The sequence below is a fragment of the Leuciscus leuciscus genome, assembly GCF_965113295.1.
Source record: "Leuciscus leuciscus genome assembly, chromosome: 15".
In the NCBI taxonomy this organism is placed as follows: domain Eukaryota; kingdom Metazoa; phylum Chordata; class Actinopteri; order Cypriniformes; family Leuciscidae; genus Leuciscus; species Leuciscus leuciscus.
In genome coordinates this window covers 2665529-2679687 of record NC_138739.1, presented here as the reverse complement: position 1 = coordinate 2679687, position 14159 = coordinate 2665529, and the positions used below count along the sequence as shown (strand labels likewise).

The window sequence follows — 14159 nt, the reverse complement described above, 5'->3', positions numbered from 1 at the left end:
CATACCTGGACACCTGGACTTAGGGCACTCCGGCCCGTAGAAACGCAGGGTCTGACCAAGTGCTGAAGGTTTGGCGACAGTGGGGGGTGATGTTCACCCGGAACGTGCCGCTCTGCCACGCCCATCTCGGGACTCGATCATGAAGCCAGCGCTGAAGCGGTCTCATATGGAGCAGACCAAGCAGCGTTACTGCGGCTGCAGCTGCCATATGCCCCAGGAGCCTCTGAAACGGTTTCAGTGGGACCGCTGACCTGCCTTGAAAGGACTTGAGACAGTTGAGCACTGACTGGACGCGCTCCAGTCTGACTGACCGAGTCCAACTTCATACCGAGATAAGAGATCCTCTGCGTGGGGCAGAGTTTGCTCTTGTCCCAGTTGACCTGAAGCCCCAGCTGACTGAGATGCCGAAGCACCATGTCCCTGTGTTCGCACAACAGATCCCGCGAGTGAGCTATTATGAGCCAGTCGTCGAGATAGTTGAGAATGCGAACGCCCACGTTCTCTCATGGGAACAATGGATGCGTTTCTGCGTCAACATTTTGAACGGGAGCTTGTGCAGGGCCCGATTCAAAACTCGCAGGTCCAGGATTGGTCGTAACCCACCGCCTTTCTTGGGTACAATGAAGAAAGGGCTGTAAAACCCTGACCTCATCTCGGCTGGAGGGACCGGCTCGATCGCGTCCTTCGCCAGCAGGACGTCGATCTCTTTCCTCAGGACAGAGGCATCGCAGCTCCGCACATGGGTGAAGCGGATGCCCCTGAACTTGGGAGGCCGGCGGGCAAATTGAATTGCATAGCCAAGCCGGATGGTCGGGACGGCCTGGGAAGCTCTAGCCAGGCTTCGAAGAACCGTACCAGCGAGCCCACCTGGACCACCGGCGTATCTGGGGTAGGGCAGCGTGGTGGAAGGCAGGGACTCGACTCCGGAGGCATTGCAGCGGCCGAGAGTGGGGTCTGGGTGTGCGGAGCAACACCAACCTGCTTCCACCAGGGGGCAGACGGCAGGGAAGGCCCGGAGGCGTTCGGCTGCTCGCTGCCCAGAGGCGAAGGAAGGAGGGGAAATGAGGAGCGAGGCCCGGGGGCGTCGAGTCCAGGTTTCTGACCCTCCTTGCCCAGCGGGGGCAAGGGGAAGGAGAGCGGCGAGGCAATTGAGTGTCGTCCTTGACTACTAGTCTTGGCCGTGTGTGACCCAGGGGAAGTGGAAACTGCTCTTTTACTGAAGTTTTGGGTACCGAAACAAAACGGAACCGAGGATTCTCCACCCGGCCCTCCTCCAGGGGAAGGAGTGGTGCAGACACGCACTCCTGGAGAGCAGCAGTCTCATCCTCTGAGTCGCCCGTTTCAGGGCCGCTTCCCTCTCCTCTTGCCGGGGGGTTTAGACCAACTCCGAGCGGGCTGGGCAGCTCTCTTGCAGCCGGCACCCTGCTGCCTAGGTGGAGGCTGCTGCTTAGGCTGAGCAGGCGGCGCCAGGAGGGCGCCCTCGGCGACGAGCAGCTGGAGGAGCAGCCGGCGAAGACTGGGCAGCAGCAGCCTGTCTCCGGGGCATGATGTGCTTGATGACCTCCGACTGCTTCTGGGCGACGGAGAACTGTTGGGCATAGCTCTCCACCGTGTCGCCGAAGAGGCCACCCTGGGAAATGGGGAAGTTCAGGAACCTACTCTTGTCCGACTCCCTCATATCAGCCAGGGTGAGCCACAGGTGTCACTCCTGGACCACGAGTGTGGACATCGCCCGGCCCAGGGAACGTGCGGTGACTTTTGTTGCCGTACGCAGCTCTTGGAGCACCCCAGGATCGGTACCTGAGCACCTTGGCCTGGTGGACCTGGAGAAGCGCCATGGCATGCAGGGCAGATTTGTGTATGCTTCCGCTTTCTACGCGTAATGCAAATCCTGCATGCCAATGTTCATTGGCTCGTTTTAGTTTCACTCTAGGGCAATTCGAAAGGAACCGGAAGTCTCCCTAGCGTGATCCCAATTCATTGGTAACTCCTACCGACGTGACGTAGGAGTGACCGAACGAAAGGGAACTAGTGAACTACAGTGCAGTCGTGATTACAGTATTTCCGGCATGATGTGAATGCAGCATTAATCTATCTTAAATTAAAACCAGATTGTTAACCTAGTTTATTCCTTTGGCACAGTTCCAGAGGGTGTGAAGCTGAATCTGGTTCTGTGTGTGAGTAACAGAAGATTAAAATCCTTCATATCAAACCTGATCCTGAACCAGGGAGACAGAAGATCAGAGCTCAGCTCAGGGTGTGTGAGGAGAGACGTGGAGCTTCATGGACGTCTGGTGTCTCTGGTGGAGCTTCCAGCTCTGTTCAACACTCAGATCTCAGAGGAGGAAGTGATGCGTCAGACGCTCCGCTGTGTGTCTCTCTGTGATCCTGGAGTTCATGTGTTCATCCTCATCATTCCTGATGCTCCACTTAATAATGAAGACAGAGCAGAAATGGACAAAATCCAGAAGATATTCAGCTCAAGAATCAACAAACAGACCATGATCCTCATAAACAAGAATTCAGAAGACAGGACAGCAGAACTAAATGAAGAAACACAGTCTGTCATTGAGAGTTTTGGAGGACGACATCATTTCATTGGCCCTGACACAGAAGTGTCCATGTTAATGGAGAAACTAGAGCAGATGGTTGAGGCAAATAACGGTGTTTATTTCTCTACAGAGACATTGTTGGATGTACAGATGGAAAAACTGCAGACATTTGAAGAAATGAAGACAAAAATCCATTCATTAGAGACGTGGTTTCAGTCAAAAGGTAATGATCAGAAAATCTGTATGGATTAAACACTTTATGATTGTAAAAGTCTACTCAGATTTGTGAGACAAAACATTAACATTGCATGCAGAGTTCAGAAGAAATACTATGATTAGCACGTGATGCTTAAGTATAAATTATACACAATATTGTCTGATGACCTGGATGATGAACAATCTTCACTTGAAGTTTAATATATTGTTTTAAATTTAATTTGATCTATCTTTAGATTCCAGAGAAAGAGAAGATGATCTGAGGATTGTGTTGCTGGGAAAAACTGGAGTTGGGAAGAGTTCAACTGGAAACACCATCTTAAGAAGAGACGCGTTTACAGCAGAAACATCTCAACAATCAGTCACTAAAGAGTGTCAGAGAGAAAGAGCTGAAATCAACGGCCGACACGTTACTGTGATCGACACTCCAGGACTGTTTGATACTGATCTGACTAATGAGGAGATCCAGAGAGAAATAAGCAACTGCATCCCCATGATCCTGCCCGGACCACATGTGTTCATCATTGTTCTCAATTTAGGACAACGATTCACTCAAGAAGAAGCAACAGCAGTGAAGATCATACAAGAGACATTCGGTAAAAACTCTTTAATGTACACAATGGTGCTCTTCACCAGAGGAGATGATCTTAAGAATACAACTCTTGAACAGTGTTTGGGAAAACCTGGATGTCCTTTGATGAAGCTGATTGAAACGTGTGGAAACAGATACCATGTGTTCAATAATAATCAGCCTGGAAACCGAACACAGGTGTCTGATTTACTGCAGAAGATAGACGACATGGTGAAAGCAAACGGAGATAGTTACTACTCATGTAAGATGTTCAGAGAGATGGAAAGAGAGAAACAAGAACAACAGATGAAGATCCTGACGGAGAAAGTGGAACAATTGAACAAAGAGAGAGAGGAACTATTGAACAAACATGAAGAAAAGATGAAGAGGGAAAGAGAGGAATGGGAGAGACAGAAACAACAGGAAATACAAAAAAGAGATGAAGATAATGAGAGAAGAAGAAAGAAAGAACAAGAAATGAGGGATAAATATAATCAGATACTTCAACAAGAGAACAAGAGAATGAAGGTAATAATGGAGGAAGAAAGACAGAATCGTGATAAAGAGAGAAAGAGAAGAGAAGAGAATGAGAGAAGGAGAAAGATAGAACAGGAAACATGCAATGAATATATTCAGAAACTAAAACAAGAGAGAGAAAGAAGACACAGAGAGAGAGATGATCTTCAGTTCAAACATGAAGAAGAGATGAAGAGAGTGAAGATGATGATGGAGGAAGAAAGACAATTCATAGAGGACCATGAAAGAGAGATACGAAAGGAGATGAAGAGAGAACGAGACGACTGGGAAAAACAGAAAAAAAAGGAAAGACAAAGAGAAGAAGAGGAGAAAGAAATACATAGATCTAATGAACTTCATGCAGGAACTCCTGAGGTTCAGCACACAAACAGTAAGTCAATATGATAATCAGCTAATTTTGCACAAACTTTTTTTTATCTGGGTGCAAACAATACCCTGCTTTTATTTCATTATGTAGTTGCTATACTATATTGTTGAGGAAATATTTAACTGATTGCACAGAGAATCGTCAGTCACAACAAACATTTAGGCAGCTAGTTTAGGTTATTTTACAGTGTAGCTACCATTGTTTGTAAATGCTTTAACCAAAGAGACTTAAAGGTTAGTTCAGCCAAAGAAATAGGTCTGAAGTTATTTAAAGGGTTAGTTCACCCAAAAATGAAAATTATGTAATTAATGACTCACCCTCATGTCGTTCCAAGCCCGTAAGACCTCCGTTCATCTTCGAAACACAGTTTAAGATATTTTAGATTTAGTCCGAGAGCTTTCTGTCCCTCCATTGAAAATGTATGTACGTTATTCTGTCCTTGTCCAGAAAGGTAATAAAGACATCATCAAAGTAGTCCATGTGACATCAGTGGGTTAGTTAGAATTTTTTGAAGCATCGGAAATACATTTTGGTCCAAAAATAACAAAAACTACGACTTTATTCAGCATTTTATTCTCTTCCGGTTCTGTTGTCAATCTGCGTTCACGACTCCGCAGTGACGCTGCTGACGTAAGACGCTGCTGACGTATTATCTGGTGCGCCCGAGCTTCGTTTACAGTCTGAGGGAGACTGATAACACGAACAAAAAATTCTAACTAACCCACTGATGTCACATGGACTACTTTGATGATGTCTTTATTACCAAGACAAGGACAGAATAACGTACATTTTCAATGGAGGGACAGAAAGCTCTCGGACTAAATCTAAAATATCTTAAACTGTGTTCCGAAGATGAACAGAGGTCTTACGGGCTTGGAACGACATGAGGGTGAGTCATTAATGACATAATTTTCATTTTTGGGTGAACTAACCCTTTAAAACAGACGTGTCTATGGAAGGCTTCATGAGCAAAGGAGTAACAGAGGCAAATTTCAAGGATGCTGGAACAGAGCCATTTAGTAAAGATTTGTGCAGTAGAGATAACAGAGCAGGGCCTACAGACTCGATTAACAATTTGAAATACAGAGGATGTATTTCATCATAGAAACAGAAGGAAGGTTTTAGAGTGGCAATCATTTCAGTCAGAGTTTGTAGAGAAATGGGATTGAAGGCCTCCCAAGAGGCTAATGGGTGAATAACAACAACAGGGTCATTATAAGTGGTTATCATCTGGGGCCTAAGATTTGAGATTTTATCAATGAAAAAGCTCATGAAGTTTTTACATAGTGCATTGGAAGGATTTGGTATATGATTGACAGATGAATTTAAGACATCTTATAACTGGAAACAGGGCGCTTCTTCATCTAAGGGACTGAGCTGTCAGCCCGGAGGCATGCAACAAGACGCAGTGTCTCGTTCCCTGTTCTCAGGGAACCAGGGTTACAGTTGTAACCCGAGACGTTCCCTTTCGAAACGGAACTCGCACTGCGTCCTGAGATGCTTTTGGGGAATGAAATACCCACGCTGCCATGCTGAGGGGATGCTTGTCGATATTTGGCTGTGACAAGCACTAAAACTCTTCAACTCCATGGTTTACTGAAATACCAGAGTTAAATTCCCCTACAGGTATGCACCAGGCTGTCAGCAGCACTACACCCTATGGCCACTGCCCAAGAGGAAGTAGCTTCATGAATTCACCAAGAAAGACATGACCCAGAGCCAAGCTCAAAGGCTTGGAAACCACAACCAAACTTTGAGGGTGGTTCCTTTAAGGGAGTATGGCCCAGGCCCTAGGGACCCGAGCCTGCTACTTTCAAGGGGAGACCAACGTCAACTCCCATACCAGGGAGGCTAACTTGCTCTATGTAGCTTTAGCCAACCACCTGCTCTAAATCTAATGCACTTCCTGTAAAGGAGGCCCAGAGAGGGCCAACAACTTTAAAAAGTGCATCTAGAATCTTAAAACGGGTTATAAGAAGAATGCTTGCACAAAGCTATCAGTTCGGCATAGCTATATAGTCCCAGGCAACGTATTCAACATGACGACATATATATGTTCAGGCTTATGCTAGAAACTCTAGGGAGCAACATATTCTGCATAGCGACTCTCCAAAACGAGAGGAGTAACAATTACCTCAATCTGAGCATAATGAGCACTCCTTTCAAGAGTGAACCTGACCACAGTCTCCAAAGTAGAGAAAGATAGTGCCTCCACGGGGGGACTGGGTCTCCCTCGTTGTGAGGGGGTGCTTGCAGGTTCACCACTTGGTCACTTAAGGGAGTAGTGGGAACTTTGGGCACATAGCCGGGCCAGGGTCTCAGGATCATGTGAAAGTATGCTCTAGGCATGTGTCGCTGATAGAAAAGGTTCCCTATCCTCTTGATGGAGGTGAGCGCAATCAGGAGCACCGTCTTCATGGAGAGGGCACCGAGCTTAACTGACTCCAAGATCTTGAACGAATCCCTCTGTAGGGTCTGTAAGAGCATGGAGAGATCACAAGAGGGGGTGAGGACACGCACACTTTGAGGGTATAAGCAGACAGTCACTTTTCCAGGTCTTCTTAAAGAAAGGAAAGCACTGACCTGACTGTGCATCTTCGTGGATCCTCCCCCCACAAGTAACACCACGTCGCAAAAAGGCGCCATTGTAAAGCCGTCTAGTAAAGGGGTGTGTGATAGTGTCTACTACTGCTAGTGGCAGACCTCTGAGAGGTCTGGGCGCAGGTGCCAGATTTTAGGATTCCTTAGGTCCTTAGGATGTATTTCCACATACTAACCTCCCCTGGTGAGTCCTTAGGATGTATTTCCACATACTAACATGTGGTCTCCATAGTGTCCCTTTCTTGTTAGAGAAAAGAGAACACTTCCCCATCAGAAACAATCAGTAGTACTCAGCCATAATACATATAAGAGAAGATCTTTTCTGGAAAAGATCCCCTTTCTCAGGGGAATTTGCCACGGAGGGGCCAATGCCATCAGCATGAGCTCTGAGAACCAAGTCTGGTTGGGCCAGTAGGGCGCAACAATTAGAATTCCTGTCCCACTGGGGGAAATGCGTACTTACGCAGGTCCGGGGGACAGCTGTGTGCTACTGTAACTGTGCTGATGTGAGCCTGGGTCAGGGAATACCCCAGAGCACAATGGGAGGATTCCTGGAAGGCAAACAGGTCCATCTGAGCCTCGACAAATTTGCTGGATCACCTGGGAGTGGAGTCTCCACTCTGTCGAGAGAGCCCGTCGGTTGTGCAATTGAGGATGCCTGGAATGTGAGTGCCCTGCAGAGACTTCAGTCTCTTCAGACTTCAGTTGTGACGTGAGGTTAGCAGACACCGCCCTGGCGGTTGATGTATGCCACCACTGCAGTGTTGTCCATGCGAACCATCACGTACTTCCCTTGAACTAATGGACGGAACCGCTTCAGGGCAAATAATCACAGCCAACAACTCCAAGCAGTTGATGTGCAAGTGCAAGCAGGGTCCTATCCAGTGCCCATTGCATATGGCGCCCCAGCCTGTGTTGTAAGCATCTGTTGTGACAACAACATGCCTGGACACTCGTTATAGGGGAAAAACTGTCTGTAAAAATGTGAGGTCTACCAAGGACTGAAATTGCAACAACAGATCATTGTGATGGCCACACAATGCGTGCTGCGGCTCCATGCCACCCTCGAGTCCGAGGTTAATGCTGAAGCGGGCTCATATGCATCAACACCAGCAGCATGGTCGCGGCTGAGGAAGCCATATGCCCTAGGAGCCTTTGAAAATATTTCAGTGGAACTACTGTCTTGTGCTTGAATAATTTTAAGCATTTCAGTATTGACTGAGCACAATCCTCTGAAAGGCATGCTGTCATCGAGCTGAAATGAGATGCTCTGCACAGTGGAGAGCTTGCACTTCTCTCAGTTGACCCTAAGTCCCAATCGGGCTAGGTGCCTGAGGACAAGGTCCCTGTGTTCGCATACCAACTCTCGCGAGTGAGCTAGAATCAGCCAGTCAATGAGATAGTTGAGTATGTGAATGCCCACTTACCTGAGAGAGGCAAGGGCAGCCTCCGTGACTTTCATAAATACGTGATGAGACAGGGACAACCAGAAAAGAAGGATCTTCTACTGACATGCCTGACTCAGTCCTTCAGGTCTATCGTTGCAAATCAATCTTGACGCAGGCCAAGTTTTGTTTTTTCTTTCTGTCTGTTATTATTATTTTTTATCCATTTACCTTTATTTAACTGGGAGAAAAAAATACTTTTCAGGAGTGTCCTGGCCAAAATAGGCAGCCGAGTTTGCATAACAATTATACATCAAAGTTAAATCCCCCCAAAAAAACATATACACATAAAACATGCAACCAGTTAAAAACATTTACACACCATTCTTTTACTCTCAAAGGTTACGTAGTAAAATTTGAAAATGACTACAGGACACCAATTATTTAGCTTGGAGAAGATTCCAATCTGAGGTAGCACTGCCTTTAGTTCCAAAAGGTAGTATAGTTTAATTTGCATCACTGATTAGTCAGCTTAGTCTTGTTTGCTTACTTTTTTTTACTTTGGCAAAGTCCAGCATTTTCAACTGGGGCATTCAGAAACCAGGAAGCAATATTTTTAAAGGTTGCATTGAGGTGTTTTCGTGGGGCATTTGTTTCAGGTGAGTTTACGCCAAAGATTCACAATGAGATAAGCTGAAACTTGTAACTGCTTGAAAAGAAAGTGCAACATTCGAAAACCTGACAGTTTACATCAATGCAACTAAATGGGATGTGTATCATTTCCATAGCAAGGACTCTTCACTTCAGTGTTTCCGTCAGCTTTCTGTAGCACAGCTGTTGGACTTCTAGTGAAAACAACTTAACCTCTAGCATCCAGACACACACTATAACCAAACTAACTATATCCAGACACCTGCCACCTGACAAAATGCATACAAAATAGCAAGGGGTGGTAAAAGACGTAGATAATGGATACATGGGTGCTGGCCAAAAACAAATAAATAAATAAACATTGAGAAACACTGGGATGGACTGTTGCAAATAGTTTACATTTTAGGATTGAGTTCAACACTTGCTTCTTATGGTCCCAAATGTTATCAGTTGTTAATAATAGAATAAGCTCTATTATTGTCTTTTTCAGATGAAGAAGATCCAGGATGTTTGAGAATCTTGCTGTTTGGGAGGAAAGGAAATGGAAAGAGCGCCACAGGAAACACAATCCTCGGAAACAACCAGTTTCACAGCGAAAGCAGTTCAGATTCGGTGACCACTACTTGTCAGAAGGGAGATGTTGAAGTTGATGGTAAATCAGTAGCTGTTGTTGATACTCCAGGACTCTTTGACAGCTCACTGACAAAAGAACAAGTGGTTGAAGAAATGATGAAGTGTGTTTCACTGTCCACACCTGGACCTCATGTGTTCATCATTGTGTTGAGTGTGGGAGAAATCAATCAAGAGGAGAGAAACACTTTAGACGTGATAAAGATGATCTTTGGCTCAAAAGCAGCAAAGTTTAGTATTGTTCTCTTCACTAGAGGAGATGAACTGAAAAAACAAACAATAAAACAATATGTAGAGAAAAATGATGAACTCAAGAAACTGATCAGAGAATGTGGAAACAGATTCCTGGCTTTTAACAACAGAGAAACACAAGATCGGACGCAAGTTACTGAGCTGATAAACATGATAGAAGCGGTGAAGACATCTAATGAGGGCCGATACTTCACTAATGAGATGTTTGAGGAGGCAGCGATCTCCATTCAAAAGAGAAGGAAAATGCAAGAAGAGAATAAAAGAAAAAATCAGGCTCAAGTTGAAGAATTAAAAGCCAAGTATGTCCTGGAAGTCAAACTCACGAGAAAGAGACTGGAGGAGAAGAAACTAAAGATAGATGAGGAGAGAGAGAGTCTGGAGAACAAGTTCAGAGAAAAAGAGGAAACACTGTGGACAGAGTTTGAGGAGCAAGAAAAATCAGAGGAGATGAGACAAGAGGAGGAGGAATGGGAACGATCAGAAGAGGAAGAACAGCGAAGAGCTGAATATGATCAAACAAGAGATGTGATGGAGAGAGAGATTGAAAATTACAGATTACAGTGTGAAAAAAAGCAAAAGGAAACAGAAAAGAAAACCAAAAAGAGAGAAGAAGAAAATAAACAAGCTCGAGATGAGATGAAAACTGAGCAGGAACACATCATGGCAGAGTTAAGAAGAGAACAGGAAGAGGAAATAAAAAAGAGAGATTTAGAGGAACAAATGAAGAAGGGACAAGAAGAGAAAGAGAGAGAAGAATGGAAGAGAAAAATAAAAGAGGCTAAAGATGATGAAGAGATTCAAGAGGAAATGAAACGACAGCAGAGAGAATGGGAGAACGAGAAGAAAAGACAGATGAGAGAACGAGAGGAAGAGGAAAGGAGGAGAAAAGAGAGACACGAGGAACAGCTGAGAGAAAAACAGGAAGAACTGGATAAAATGAAAAAGAAATTTGAAGCCGAGAGAGAAGAAGAAGAACAGATGATAGAGGAGGAGAAGCAGAAACTGAGAAGAGAGAGAGAACAGATAGAAAAAGAATATAAAGACAAGAAAACTGAAATGAAAAGAGATTATGAGCAGCTGGAGCGAGAGAGAAAAGAGGAGTGGAAGAGGAGGAAACGAGAGGATGAAGAGAGACAAAGGGGGATGAGAAAGAGATGGGAGAAAATGATGGAAGATCTGAAACGAGAGCAAGAAGAAGAGATCGAGAGAAGAGAAAGAGAGGAGAGAGACAGAATAGAAAGAGAAGAAAAAGAGTGTGAAGAAATGAAACAGAAACATGAAGAGGAACTAGAGAAGATGAAGAAGAAACATGAAGATGAAGCCAGAAAACAAGAAGAAGAATTGAATGATATCAGAAAGAGAAAAGAGCAGCTCAAGGACAGGCTTGAACAACTATATGAAGTGAAAAGGTCTCAAAAGGAGCTGAAAGGAAAATGGTGTCTTGTCATGTGAATTGTCAGGTATTTCATGGCTTTCTCTGTCAGACGGATCTAATATTTCTGATGGGCGGACTCGATCAAACACTGATCACAATTGATACTTATAAATCATAACTATTTTTAGAGATTTTTAAAGGAAGTTATTATTTACTTTGGATGTTGTTTTCATTGAATTATTTGTAACATGATCTGAACGTTATTCACTGTAATCTGAACGTTATTCACTGTAATCTGAACGTTATTCACTGTAATCTGAACGTTATTCACTGAATCTGAATGTTATTCACTGAATCTGAACGTTATTCACTGTAATATGAACGTTATTCACTGTAATCTGAATGTTATTCACTGTAATCTGAACGTTATTCACTGTAATCTGAACGTTATTCACTGAATCTGAACGTTATTCACTGTAATCTAAACGTTATTCACTGTAATCTGAACGTTATTCACTGTAATATGAACGTTATTCACTGAATCTGAATGTTATTCACTGAATCTGAACGTTATTCACTGTAATATGAACGTTATTCACTGTAATCTGAACATTATTCACTGTAATATGAACGTTATTCACTGAATCTGAACGTTATTCACTGTAATCTGAACGTTATTCACTGAATCGGAACGTTATTCACTGTAATCTGAACGTTATTCACTGAATCTGAACGTCATTCACTGTAATATGAACGTTATTCACTGAATCGGAACGTTATTCACTGTAATATTCAATCTTCAATCGCGCCTTATAATTCAGCTTCAATTATCACCCCGCAAGAACAATTACAGTGCTTTACAACTATAGAAGAAAAAGAGTTCAATAAACTTATCACATCATCTAAAACAACAACATGTTTATTAGATCCTATACCAACTAAACTACTGAAAGAAGTGTTACCTGTAGTGGAAGAGCCTCTCCTCAATATTATTAACTCGTCTTTATCTTTAGGTCATGTTCCAAGAACATTTAAACTGGCAGTTATAAAACCTCTCATTAAGAAACCACAATTAGATCATAATAATCTAGCAAATTATGGACCCATTTCAAATCTTCCATTTATGTCTAAAATATTAGAAAAAGTGGTGTCCGCTCAACTGGGCTCTTTCTTGCAACAAAATGATATCTATGAAAAGTTTCAGTCTGGATTCAGACCGCATCATAGCACTGAAACTGCGCTCGTTAAAATCACAAATGATTTACTTTTAGCTTCTGACCAAGGCTGTATCTCAATACTAGTTTTACTTGATCTTAGTGCTGCGTTCGATACTATAGATCATACATTACTCTTAGATCGACTACAAAATTATACTGGTGTTCAAGGACAAGCACTAAGCTGGTTCAAATCATACCTATCTGACCGCTACCATTTTGTCTATTTAAATGGAGAAAAATCGATCATAACTCCAGTAAACTATGGAGTGCCGCAGGGATCTGTGTTGGGCCCTCTGTTATTCTCAATATATATGATGCCACTTGGAAATATTATAAGGAAACATGGAATTAGTTTCCATTGTTATGCTGATGACACTCAAATATATATTTCATCACGGCCGGATGAAAACGCTAAATTTTCCAAATTGACAGAGTGTGTTAAAGATATAAAAGATTGGATGACGCGTAATTTTCTTTTATTAAATCCAGACAAGACAGAGGTAATACTTATCGGTTCAAAAAACCGCCCACAAAACCTCGCACAATACAACTTTAACATCATAGGATGTCCTGTTACTTTATCCTCTACAGTAAAAGACCTGGGTGTTATACTCGATTGCAACCTGTCTTTTGAAAATCATATTTCATATGTTACAAAAACAGCCTTTTTCCACCTTAGAAACATTGCTAAGCTACGTAATATGCTATCAGTTTCTGATGCAGAAAAGTTAGTTCATGCATTCATGACCTCGAGACTGGATTACTGTAATGCTTTATTAGCTGGTTGTCCTGCATCCTCAATAAACAAGCTACAGTTAGTCCAAAATGCCGCCGCTAGAGTTCTTACGAGATCAAGAAAATATTATCATATAACACCGATTTTATCATCACTGCATTGGTTACCTATAAAGTTCCGTATTAATTACAAGGTATTGCTACTGACTTATAAAGCCCTAAACGGCTTAGCTCCAGTCTATTTAACGGATCTTCTATCGCCTTATAATCCATCGCGCTCTTTAAGATCACTAAATTCAAGGCTTTTGGTCATACCTAGGATATCCAGAACCACCAAAGGAGGGAGAGCATTTTCACATTTGGCTCCAAAACTCTGGAATAGTCTTCCTGATACTGTTCGTTGTTCAGACTCGCTCTCCCAGTTTAAAACTAGATTAAAGTCGCATCTCTTCAGCCAGGCATTCATATAATCCTACAGTTCAAACTACAATCCGGCCTCTAGCTCATAAATGCCAGAGGAGAACTGGCCCCCGACTGAGCCTGGGTTCTCCCAAGGTTTTTTTTTTTTTTTTTTTTTTTTTCTCCATTAGGTCACCTGATGGAGTTTTAGGACACCATTAGGTCACTTGATGGAGTTTTTCGGTTCCTTGCTACTGTTGCCTTTGGCTTGCTCAGTTGGGGATATTTTGGGGATATTTAATTTAATTTTATCAATCAATAAATTCCTCTTGAAACAAACTTTGTTGTATTATTTTAATTTAATACTGTGAAGCTGCTTTGATACAATCTGTATTGTGAAAAGCGCTATACAAATAAACTTGACTTGACTTGACTTAATATGAACGTTATTCACTGTAATCTGAACGTTATTTTGAAATTACGCTGTACTTTCACATACTTAGTTATTTACTGGTGACAAGCACAAAAATATAAAATAAAATGTGTCATTCACACAGATCGTGTGATGTTGTTATTCTGAAGAGTAACCAGATAATACATTTTACAAACAGTTTAACAACACATGCAGATATTTTTTTAGCAATTTGTTCTGTTTGTAAAGAAACATACAT

General features: G+C 42.9%; 2 protein-coding genes across 2 annotated transcripts; both read left to right on the top strand.

The window, feature by feature from the left end:
- Nucleotides 1-2146: 2146 nt before the first annotated feature.
- On the top strand, nucleotides 2147-4260 carry LOC309474944 (GTPase IMAP family member 8-like; the record flags this gene model as incomplete). Its single annotated transcript, XM_082137562.1, has 2 exons — nucleotides 2147-2775; nucleotides 3005-4260. Exons 1-2 carry the CDS (start codon nucleotides 2352-2354, stop codon nucleotides 4258-4260), a joined length of 1680 nt encoding a protein of 559 aa, XP_081993688.1. The 5' UTR covers nucleotides 2147-2351.
- A 3123-nt stretch (nucleotides 4261-7383) lies between these two features.
- Nucleotides 7384-11214, top strand: LOC309474943 (uncharacterized protein; the record flags this gene model as incomplete). The annotated part of the gene is made up of 2 exons (XM_082137561.1): nucleotides 7384-7483; nucleotides 9350-11214. The coding sequence occupies 2 exons, from the start codon at nucleotides 7384-7386 to the stop codon at nucleotides 11212-11214; spliced, it is 1965 nt and encodes a 654-aa protein (XP_081993687.1).
- Nucleotides 11215-14159: the final 2945 nt, after the last annotated feature.